This window comes from Dermacentor andersoni, chromosome 11, assembly GCF_023375885.2.
Source record: "Dermacentor andersoni chromosome 11, qqDerAnde1_hic_scaffold, whole genome shotgun sequence".
NCBI lineage: Eukaryota > Metazoa > Arthropoda > Arachnida > Ixodida > Ixodidae > Dermacentor > Dermacentor andersoni.
In genome coordinates, this window is record NC_092824.1 from 71602976 (window position 1) to 71615745 (window position 12770).

Sequence of the window (12770 nt, forward strand, 5' to 3'; positions counted from 1 at the left end):
AGCGATACCTTGGCGACACAACATACTGCCATCGCCGTATCATGCATGAAGTGTGTACTGCAACTAGGCTCCTCTCTCGCACTTATCTTGTGGCCCGCTACGCCATCTGGCAGTGCCGCCGCGAGGTCCATGCATGGCGCGTGTGTGAACATATATTCAAACTGACATACATGGTTTATTTTTTTTAGATCATACAGAATTTGTTTTAAATCGCCTGACAGAAAGTGTAATGGCAGTCGGTGAGCTAGAATACTCGGCGCAGCCGCCATTACTCGAACGCGAAATGCATGAACGACTAATAAGAATTCACTAATTCACTTTAGCAATATTAAAATTGTAGACGGTGAGCTTGCAAGACATATCGACTTGGAAGGAATTTTGAAGATCACACGGGTTTCGAGATATACGCAGTGATGCTTGCGGCACAAGTGCACCACATTGTCCCGCTCACTATTTAAGAGGAAGCTTTACCTCGGGTTCGCCTATCTCAATACATGTAAAAGAATTCGTTTTCTCGGCAATCACTGCACTAAATTTGGCTAGGTTTGTTGCATTTAAAAGAAAAACTTACTATCTACTGACTGCTGGTTTCGAATTTTTTATTTAGGTCATTGATGTTTTATTAAAAATGGCGAAAATCGAAAATTTTCAGAAAACTATGAAGTTTGCAACTCTCCAACTCGGCAATGAAAATATCACAATTCTGTTAATTGCATCCAATAGCACATTTAAAGCGGACAAAATTGATCTTGCAGATGTATATAAAAAAATTACTAGTAATATGAACTACAGCTGTCTGTAACGGCACCATAACGTGTAACGAACAGTAAACACAGGTATACAGACTATGTGGCACACGTCGCATACCTTCACCCGGAGCACGCTACATTGCTGTTGACGATGATGATGGTTTGTTGGCATCCCCTTCGAAACAGGATGGTGACGAAGTAACGTAGCCTACTTGTGTGTACCAGGTCTAGCTAAATGCAGCATTCAACTGTTATGTGCAATTCCTACACATCAGACATCTGAAGGAACACAACGGAACTGCAATGCAATTTGTACGTGTCGACGCTACGCAGTGCACATGTCAAATGGCACGATACGATAGTACTGATGACGACTTAATGACATTCCCTTTGTAATGGGACGGTGAAAAACGGTCACCTAGCTTGCGTGAACTATTCGGGTATGCCACACATTTTCCATTACATTAAAGGGCCCCTGAAACGGTTCGGACAAATTTTGTAGACGCGTAAGGTGCAGCTCATCCCATGAAACGACACGCAAGGGGACACGGCCAGGCCATGTCTCCTTGGCGCTTGCGTTTACCCTAATACCGGACTCGCGAAACGCTATCGCGTTAGTGATCTTTCGGTGTGAAGTGACGGCCGCAATCGCACAAATCCTGCGCCCATCGGATAGCGGCAGTCCAATGCGCTGCAGCCAGTCCGCTCGTCTACTGGCTTGCAGAGGGACACGATGTCGCAGCTTGACATATTGCCAGTCGCTACGTTTGCAGTCCACAACGCAACGAAGTCGAATCATAGCGCTCGCGAAAAGACAGACCGACACTGACGGCGGAGCTCTCGTCAAAGACGGAGCACGTTGTAGCACAAGCAGACGACACTTGCCGTGTGCCGGAAGTGCTTAAGTGTACTGAAAAATTGTTCTTGTGCATTCTCTTTGTTAATTTTTATAAAAACTAATTAACTAACATTCCGATTATTAAACATCATTTGTTTACCATAAAGTAGGAAAAATCATCGATCCCGCGCCCTGGTCAGCCAATCGGATAGCTCGCCCCACTGACGTCATATGGGTAGGGGCGGCTTAAAATTCCGCCAAGCAGTGTGCTGCGATCGGCAGCGATGTGAATTTTTAAAACATAAATTACACGCTTTACGCGGAGCACTTGGATGTGTCAATGATCAGAAGGACCTATTCTAACGACTTCGTACGTTTGTAGAAAATCGTCCAAATTGTTTCAGGGTCCCTTTAAGATTTATACATCTCCTTAATCTTCTTTTTCTTCCTCAAACCTTCTTTGACTGCCTTGTACCGCTACCTGTGCATCTGCTACATGGCGTTCTACCTGGCGTAATAATAAAACATGCACGTATCGATGCTTGGCGACGCGCACATCAAATCGCGTCTCCTTGCGCGCCCTAGAGAGTGTTTATGGGAAATTTTTCTGCTGCACGCTCAAAAGCGCTGGCGTGGCTCAAGCAAGGAGACTATCTTTCGAGAAGACTGCTCAAGTGCGTAGTGTGGTTGCTACCTTTGATCCCGTACCTGAATGTATTTCACTTCTGGACGCTTGTGTTTGTTTGCCCGAATTTTGAACTTTCATTGGACAGCGTACCATGTGTGCATTTGTATCTCATGTATGTTCAAATGTAATGCAACAATATTTAATTGACACTACTCATCCCATGCACTAAAGAAAAAAAAAAAACGGCCATGGCTTAGCTTGGTTAAGCCTGGTGATTGCGAAGCAATAGTGTGTTATTCTCGGGTCAGCTGGTAGTATGGCTGGTGGTAGTCTTCGGTTATGCTAGTGTTACGGCTTACAGTGAATCATCTAAGCACCAGCACGTCCAGGTGCATCTCTGACTTGAGCACGCCGTTGGCGAACGCCCGTATCGAGCTGAAGGACGAGAGGTCCAAGTAGCGCATGACGACGTTCTCGATGCTCGACACCCGCCGAACGGCGGCGGCTGCGAGGAGGCCGCTGCTGATGTCGCGACACGCGAGGATGACTCGGGTAGTGTTCCTGTATATGCTCCTGCAGGAGCATATACAGGAACACTATAGACTCGGGCGCCGCGCCGCGCCCCTGGTGAGAGGAGCGGGAAGCCGCCGTTGGTGGCTACCGCCTCGCCTCGCGACGGCGTGAGATGGGGCCCCGTTTTTACACAGCTGGTGTGACGTCACTCTAGGTCACGTGGTGTGACGTCACGCTAAAGGTCAATGGTGCCTACTGCCGCCGCGCCACGGAACGGACTGAAGTGCGACCTAAAGTAGTATTGCTTCGCAATATAAGCGCTGGAGTGGCTCTGTGGTAGAGTAGCCGATTCCCATGCAATGGGCCCAGGTTCGATCCCGGCGGGAACTGGGTATTTTTTTTTCTTCATTGTCGGCGATAGCTACGACGGACAGACATTGGCGGTGGCAGCGGATACCATCGCCACCAGAAACAGCTGTTGGAAGCCCATAACAGCTCACGCTGTAAAACAGCACAACAAAGGCTTGATCATGCTTTATGACAATGCCATACATCAGTCAACAAGAAATGTGAGACATTGGAAGGTTTACATTAAGAGAAAATCCCATATAGTAAGTAGCTACACCCTTTGTAGCCAGAAGCAACATGAACACAGCATTGCAAACAAATAGTAATCATATGGCTGCGAAAATAACAATAAAGCAAAAAGTTCACAGTGAGCAACAAAAAATATATCATCTGACAAATCAACACATTCGGCTTATCTTGCACCTGACACTTTAACACTGCAACTCAATATACATATACGCAGCTCAGGCACTCAAGCCCTCCAATGCCATTGCGCTCCGAATTCACCAAAAGGTGATAACGGATCCAACACATACATTCCACGTGGAAAAATATTTTTTATATGACCTCTTGTACAACTCGTGGAGACTTGCCTCTTGTCAGAACAAATATAAAGAGAAATCATTCACACGCACATACTGACGCCATGGTTCAGCTTGGCAATACATGTGATGGCTGAATGCTCCCTAGCTCACCAAATTAAAAATGAAGTACGACTGCCGACATTATGGCTCTAATCATAGAAGGCCTCGACAGGGTCTTGCTCCTTGTATCAAGTGGCCATTTACCTTCAACAACCATGCTTGGTGGTACTTCACAATACCTCCAATGTGCTGTTCAAGTAACACCTCTCCCAGCCAGTGTTTTTAAGTGCACATGCTAGAGATGCCCTATTGAACTCAATGGACTCAATGAACGATTCCAGTCCACAATTCCTTGCCTCTATAAGAGGTTCTTGCAGCAGGGAATGCAAGCAAATAACCACAAAGGCTGCACTAAACTTTTCATGGATATATTTCATGACTATGCACAGAGTGGCAGTCACATTGTACAAAAAATGGCAAGAGTTAAAAATCGAAAGTGCACATATGAGAACACCATACGCAAGTGGAAACTCTCTTTCTGAACCGTGGTGAAGTTTGTCACAGTTTTTTAAAAAAGAGCCTTGCACAAGATGCAAAAGCATGCACTCAAACGTACATTGCAGCAACATTGGATAAACATATGAAGCTTCATAATGATTTTCCTATTGCATATATATGTCCCAAGAATCCATGACTTAGAAAAACGCACAAAATTCGTGTGACTTATTCAGTTTCTCAGGCAGCATAGTGTCACAAGAGGAAAAGTGAACACTGTCACCAAAAGAAATATACACCACATTTGAACAACTACAATGCAAGAGAAGGCTTTAGACAACTTGGACTTACAGTGAGAAATAAGTGCACAACACAAAGCTTTAGACACGTAGAGTGTTTCACCACTGCAAAATCATCCTTACAGAAATTACCTGTGCAGACAGCAATAGCTCCGCAGAACAGGTCATTAAACACTAGTACCGGAATAATGTGGCCAGAATAATTTGTACTGTTCTCAGAATTGTACCTAGTAACCCATGTGGTCTCCCACAGCACATATAGGCTGGCTTTCCTACAGAGCTCAGTCAGTTTGGTGGTTGAGCTCCGCACATGTTAGCTCTTTCCTTACCAGACCCCCCCCCCCTTTCCCCCCCCCCACAAAAAAAATATGTAACCTTTATGAACAGCTTTCAGACACATTAGACATTGCCATCGGAACTGTTCCACAAGCAATGCCATGGATTGGCGATATGCACGATATGGCAATTTATGGCACATTAGGAAGTCTAAAAAAAATATTGATTGGGATGCATCGTTGAACCTCGCCTCCAGTGCTTCTAGCAATTTGCCAATCAAACAATGCAAAATCTGTACTTCGGTTAGCTTGGCTACACACTTTTCGAATGACAGCAGTAGTGAAGACACAAAAGCTGGCACAGGCATTTTGCGCATAGTAAGGGCACTACAACGGCCAATTTTCATGCTCCCAAAGGTGCAATTTTTTCTCTCATAGCCCAACTTGGAGAAGTGGAAAACCAGGAGCAAGGCACATGTTCTGCATATTTCAGGCCTTTATTTTTTACTCTGAGTACTTTGAGATTTTGCTTTAGGACTTGGTTTATTTCACCGCATCAGTACAATTGTACCACAAGAGAATGTACCATTTATGGCGAGGATATCAGGGTAAAAGCTGCATATCTGCAGCTTGACTAGCCCCGCCACCCCCTTGGCACAAAGGCAGCAACGTGCTGTGTATAAGAGTGAGTCGTACGCAAAATTTGATATCACAGTTCGAAACCATAACATGTAAACACTCAAGATGTCATAATTACATTAGAAAGAAAAAGCACTCAAAGACAGCATATCTAAAAGTGAATTTTTAGACATTGCACGTAAACTGTCAGCTTTCAGTTTGAATTTATTTACTACATTGGGTAGACAATACTGTAGTAGCCGTGATCCATAGTTTGTACGCGGCCGTGGAGTGTGCCAGTGAACAGCGTGTCTTGTTGAACACACAGAGGGATTTGGAGTCAAGTTTGCTAATGTACATATGTGGCGGCTGTTATGGATAAGTTCTGATCTAAGTGTCGTGAAGAGATAGTATTCGTAGGAAGTTTCAATTTTTAAAATCTTGAAATCTTCCAAATAAATCGGACATATGTGCATCATATGGTGTACCTGCAATGCAACATTTGCCGTCTTTCTGCAATATGATTGTAATGTAATGATTTCTTGAGAATTCAATTTTAACATTATTTAGGTATAAGGAATTGAGCACAGGGCATGTTGTAGATTTGGCTCGGAAAATAACCGCTTTTGTCTTGAAACAGTTTATTTGTATAGAGTTTTTTACTGTCCAAGTGTACAGTCCACTTAGTGTGTCATTTGCCAATGCTATGATATTATGAACATTCATCCCAGAAAAGAACAAACTAGTGTCATCTGCATAAACAACATATTCGACTGAACTGTCAACTTATATGATGTCGTTTATAAAAATGTTAAACAATAGTGGGCCAAGTATACTACCCCGTGGTACGCCATGTCTAATTTTTGCTAGTGCGGACAGTTATTATTGACACACAGTGGTGGCCGATCGGTCAAGTAACTCTGAATTAAATTTAACACAGAAATTAATTTAAGACAGTAAAACTCAAGTTATTCTTTTCATTTATGCTTTTTAAAGTGGTGCTTTTAAAATTTCACACAAGAATCCTTAAAAACAATCAGAGCAATAATTTCTGCTTCCATGACAACCGCAACGATTAGGCTAAAGTTTATGTACCACAATGTATGTTATGACCAACATGTCTTGAAATAAAATGCCAAAACATAAAAGCACTGAAATCGAGCACATTTTAGGCAGTAAGAAAAGAGTTAAAGAAGAAAATTGGGGCAAATATATTTACGGTGTATTCTACCAGGTGTTTTTGTTTTTCAGACTATACAATTTTGTTTATTTTAATCTTTATTGTGGCAGATCGCACAATTCTAATTCCTGAACTGGACTTCTCCAAGAGGCAGACATAATTTGCAAAATCAAACAAAATGCATAATAGACTAAATAAAATGTATTGTGACGATGGATCACATTTATATGCAAGATGATGAATGCAATCCCTCAGCAAAAGCCGTTCACAGTGCCGCACGTGAGCCAGCCCATCTTCGTTCTCCTCTTCCTCCAAACTCCACTCGCACGTTTCAGTAACAAACTGGTTACCTTGCTTAGTGAAATTTTAATTAGTTGAATGTGCATTACAACTTCTCATGCAAGTAATGTCCACCTCTTGGACTATAATCCAGCTGAAGCAGCAGAATTGTGTGATCTGCTAAAGGTAATTAAAAAATTATGCACAATTTATGCAAGAACGCCTGGTATACTCAGTGTGGTTTCAAATATTTAGGGTTCTTTCTCCAACTGGTACTAACAATAATTAGAAAAATTACACTTCAGCAACTAGAATACTGTATTTACCAAATTTTAACGCGCAGATTTCTTAACAAGTAGAGTGCCTCTCGGTTTTCTTTTTTCTTTCTTTTTTTTTTGCAGCCAACATGAAACTTGCAGAATTTGCCTTCACAGAATGTAAATTTATTGCACTAGAATTGCGTAAACACCGTACACAGCCTGTTTTTAAGAGATGGCCCCCAATAAAGCGAAACAGGCCCAAGCAATTGACATTCCTTTTCGCCTGCTTGTCTCCACCATATAGAACTAAACATTAAAACAGCAAACTGTGAACTTTAGAACAGAACGTGTAGCTCCCATACCGAATGCACCCCTTCACCAGTGATGCCCGCCACATCACTAAAGACCTACACAAACAGACTCACTGTTGCTCCAACTGCATCAAACCACGGCCTCACTACAACATTCAACAGCTCAATGCAGCTTTACTTCTTGATATCCACTTTGTGCAACAGGTTTCTTTTGAGCTACTCACGTGAATAACTCATTAGTTATTAATTTTATATAAGAAGTTGCATCTCCCATACTGAATGCACTCCTTTACCAGTTATGCATGCCACCCTATCAAAAGCTCTACACAACTCATTGCACCTCCACTGAAAAAACCACAGTCCTGCCGAGAAATTCATTAACCAACAGTTCAACACTGCTTCTCTTCATCAATATCCTCTTGGTCCGAGAGGATCTTTTTCAGCTCCTCATGGAATCTTTCATGGATTATGGTTTGCTTAAGCCTATCAAGGGCCCAAGGGCTTCCCGTGACCATGAGCTTGAAGAACCAATCGTGACGGGCATCCTGCCAGGTCATAATTTTCACCTTCTCAAGCTGCATCCAGTGTAGCAACAGGCCCTGGAACCGCTTTTCCTGCCGCACAATCGCCAGAAAGAAGTCGTTGTCATCCCGCATCGGCAGAAGCACAACCTGCGTCTGTGTCGGCCCCACGGGTGTCACGGACTCTAAAGGAAGATCGTCTTTCACCTTGCCAGGATAGAGAAGCCGGTGGAGTGTCCGCTCAGCCAGGTCGGCCAAAGCACACTCAGGCTTGCCACTTTTAGGCTGTGCACAGAGTACCAAGTTTTTCAGGACATTTACAAGCACTACGCTGGGCTGCTTTTGAACTCGTGCGAGGCCGAAGTTCTTTTCAAGCTGCTCCAGTGTTTTCTGCAGCACGCGAGTCACGTGTTTCACGTAGGGTGGTGCAGCTGCATTGTCGGTGTCCCAAAGGATTTCCTTGTTGCTCTTGAGCCAACGTATCAGAAGCTTCAGGGCATTGTTCAAAAGAGCAGTCTGGAATGGAATATCCACCTGGTCGCGCCGTGGAATCAGTGCATGGGTCACACGATCTCGTATGCTTCCCCGTGCAGGTCCGTTGGTCGGAGCTGCGTACTGCAGAATGTTTAAAAGCTCCTCCGCTACACACCAGGCAAAGCCTTCAGCTTGCGCACCTTGTTCGTAGGCGCAACGGTACCAGGCTGATGCACGACGCTTTGCCTCTTTGTAGTCACTGCCGAGGCCATCGTAGAAGTCCACACGGGTGCGCGCCATAATGTGCTTCACCTGCAAAAAAACACCGAAGCGTTTAATGCGACAGCATTTTTTGCCTACGCCCAGAAAGATAATTCATTTAGTCCCCTGTAAGGAATCGAACTCGAATCTGCAGCATGGTGAAGAAGTAACTATCCTCAGCACCACGCTACCAGTTGACAAGGGGCACAGAGATGTATATACCACGCTTCAGCACACACCATCCTGTGATAGCTGTCTTGGGCACAACAGGTGAAGTGAACAAAGATAAAATGGTGGTTGAATAAAGTGCGTGTGCGTGCGTGTCTGTGTGTGTGCGTGTACATGCGTGCATGTTACGTGAAAGCTCTAGCACAACTTAGGCAATCATGGTAGCATTCTTTAGCTAGGTGCCCTGGATCACTGTCTGCTCCATTCCATTCGTTCTTTCATTTGGTGTCCCAAATAACCCATAGCACCATCTAGGCTTGGATAGGAGTACTTCTGTGACCACACAAACTTTTGTATTCTAAGCACCATCTGCTTGTGGGTGTACAAACCTTCGACACAATATTTTGTCTGAAAGCTGGCAGGTGCTGACACACATCTGCCCACAGCCCAAATAAAGTTTCCTACAATAATTGTGCTAGTGTCTATGGGAGCTGCAAGCAGGGTGGTTCAGCCAACACGCAAATGAAGGCTAATACATGAATATGTCTAAACTTTGTCCTTCTGGCTTCAAACGACCTCATGATTTTGTAAACTCATTATTTTAAACACAGTACTGTGTTATAGACATTAAATAAACACCACTAAAACTGCCTGACGGCAGGATCCAAACACAGGATCCGTGCCGCCACCAAGCAGAGGAACGTGAATGAGAGTCACATTCGGTACTGGCAAAAGCAGAAGAGTTCGCTCACACAAGGCCGGTGACAGCGGCTATGAGGACGATTCAGAGTTGGATTTCTCAGCCGGTGATTCTGACTAGCCTTGGACTAGATTTGGCAGGTTAAAGTATTTGTTCTGTTAAATAAACATGTAATCTTCGCACGTGCTATGATAATCCAATGTTTTTTTTAATGTATATTCCACATTAGGACTATTAGTATGGTATGGTAAAACTTTATTCAAGTCCTTCAGAACGAGCATCAGCACGTAGCGGGCCGCTCCCACGTCGGTACAGAAAGGTTGAGCATTAGGACTATCTACATGTTATTTCAGACATGTTCCCGAAATCTACGCGTAATTTGCGTACCGCACCCTCTTTTTGAAGCCCTAAATTCTAAAAAGAATATGTGCACAAACTACACCAGTAAATATGGTAAATAAAAGTCCAGAATTTTATCAGTTTATCAGTAGAATCAGTTAATTGTATTTGCAATTTAAGGGGAATATACTGCAGTACTAAGACAATGAAATGGGCCAGTAACTATATCAGTCCCTACAATGAGCATAGGATAGCGGCACACAGGTTAGGGCAAAGCATGTACTAGCTTCTCATCTTCACCTTGTCCAAGACTTGCAGACATATTCATAAACATCGAGATCTTTGCAGGTTGCAGCAAATGCTGATCTATTACACACAACTAAAATTCTTAGTCACGTTATATTACACCTCAGGCAGGCAGACTGGGTATGAGCCTGTTCCTAGTTATCTCAATGGCATTCATCCACCTTCTGTGCCTCAGGTGTCAAATCATAGCAAATTAAAGCAACAGCTCATGAACTTTACCTGGGTTTCCACAACCACGGCCACGTCTGTGTGGTCGTGCTTCTCAGAGATGCGGGGATCCATGGTCATCACAGCGCCAGAGAGTGCCTCGATCTCTGATGTGATGCCATACGTAGCCAGAAGTGATCGAATCCGCAGCCGGTACTTTGCCAGAGCCTGCCTTGCCACTTCCATGTGCTCCTCGTGACCCTCAATGATTAGCCGACAGTCGGGCTTCACATCAGCCACGGGTCCCACGCTGTCCAGAACCATTCCGCCCAGCTTGCGGTAAAGTTTGCCGAGCACACTCCGGGAGAGGTATGTGTCCTTCTCACTGTGCTTCTGCATGAAATCCGGATAAGCAGCCGGCTTCTCACTCAATGAGAGGCTCTCGGGCCGCCCCAGTTTGGCAAAGTCAACGGCACGTGACACTTTATGGGCGAGCTTTTTGCACATGTTTGACTTCACGCCTTCACGCAGCCAGTCTGCCCAGGCAAGGTGCGCATTGCTGATAAGACCTACAACGTCGTGCAGGATGTACTTGCACACAAAATCAACCATGTGTTCCACCTGCAACAGACCACCGGGTATGGCTGTAGTACAGATGACATTTCACTCAAGTCCAACAAAGATTAGTCACTGAACTATTATCCCTTAACATTTTCCTGCTCATGCGTACTCTGATCAATAGCCAACTATCAGTGGTTGCAATTCATACTTTGCCAACCTGGCTCTTCAAACACTCTCTGATAGCAAATCTAACGGGTTATATTGAAACTTTCTTCGGTTTCATGCTTCAGTTTCCTTTTTCTGCCACACAAAAATTCCTGAAGTACGTTCCGAGTCAGGAAACAGGCGGGCTAAAGCGCACTTCTAGCTTCCAAGATGGCATCGACACCGCTCACACCTCCTACAGGAAAGCGCCGCATTTCTAGCGATTCTGAGAATCTGGTTAAGAGCTTGAGGATAATGGCAGCAGCAGTGACACGGAAGACAACTTCAGTTAGATTTCAGCACAGGTTAGATTCCTTCGCCGAACCATTTCGTTGCTGCCCTGCTCTAAGGATACACTGTGTGTTCTAAATTTCACAGTTCTTATTTGCAAGGCCTCTGTCCTTCAGGCAAGATCACGCAAAGACAGCTGTACAGAAAGTTTTGTGTGAGAAGGCATCCAGAAGCCGTACTCAGCATCGCGCTAAAACTAGGCACTACAGCTAACGTTTCATACAGTTAAGCCTCCATATAAGTACAGTAAAACCTCATTATTACTTCGTTTGGCAGGGAATGTCGATCATGTATGCACTAAGCAATGTACTAATTAACCGACAATGGCAGCCCCAAAAAATATGTTAATTCTCACTCAAACATGCACATATTTTTGTATGTGGCCAGCATAAAAAAACACATGGAACTAATTTAGTGTGAAGTGTATTAAAATGAGCAGAAAAAGTTTTTGACCCAGCGTTTTTAACTTGCATTTAACTCCGCTGAGAAATCATAAAATATTGTAAGCAATAGGAGAACGCTCATGCCGCCTCCTTCAAATACTCTTTTGGTTTGCTGGGAAGGCTTTTCAGGAATTAAGCTTTTGGTTCCATGCAGTTTGAGTATTTCTACATGACATATAAAAACCAGACAAAACAAAAATATCAAGCACACATGCATGTTTGATCTCTCGTGGAATCACCCCACAAAAACATTTAGGAGGATCACTGCCTGCCCAAATATGCATCCGTTGTTTAAGTGTCTAGTGAGCATGCTGCCATGTCTATAGCTTTCACAGGACAAAGTAGGACCTTGGCCTGACTGCAAACGCAAGTTTCAGGCTATCGAGTTCTTACTTGATCTCTTAAAGGGACACTAAAGGCAAATAATGAGCTGACGTGTACTGTTTAAGTACTATTCCAGAAACCTTGCAACGCTTGTTTCGTGCCAAGAAAGGATTATTTTACAAGAAAATCGCATCTGAGGGGTCCGAATACATCTTTCGAAATTCAAATCTCCCACCATCCAACCGCGGGAGTGGTGACATTGCATAGGCCATCACCACCTTTTGCTGCCATTAGTGAGTAAAACGGCGCCCGACAGATGGCGGCACCGAGTCAAGACAGAGCTGTGGATTCACTGCTGCAGCTGATTTTCCGTCAAGTGGTGTAGACCGTTCGGGCATCCCGTGACATCACATGGAAGCTGAATTCTCTTCTACTTGCAGTTGGTGCGAGTTTCGCGAGCCAGCAAAACAAGCACAGCACTACACGATAACGAAACTACTGAAACATGCATGCATGGTTGAGTCGAATGGAAACGAAAACTTTCGACCGACCGCGTCGTTGTCAAGAGTAATTGCAATGGTTTCACTTTCTAAGAATGAAATAGAACAAAACAAGTAGCATTTTATTTCGTCTTAGAATGCAATACAAGAATGT

The 12770-nt window shown here is 44.0% G+C and overlaps 1 protein-coding gene across 1 annotated transcript in view; it reads right to left on the reverse strand.

The window, feature by feature from the left end:
* Positions 1–3246: 3246 nt before the first annotated feature.
* Positions 3247–12770, reverse strand: part of LOC126519804 (uncharacterized) — a 60783-nt gene continuing 51259 nt past the window's right edge. The window contains exons 11-12 of the mRNA XM_050169108.3: positions 10366–10914; positions 3247–8684 (exon numbers count right to left, since the gene is read on the reverse strand). Of these exons, the coding sequence (XP_050025065.1) occupies positions 7767–8684; positions 10366–10914 (1467 nt within the window). The 3' untranslated portion in view covers positions 3247–7766. The remainder of the gene's footprint in view (positions 8685–10365; positions 10915–12770) is intronic.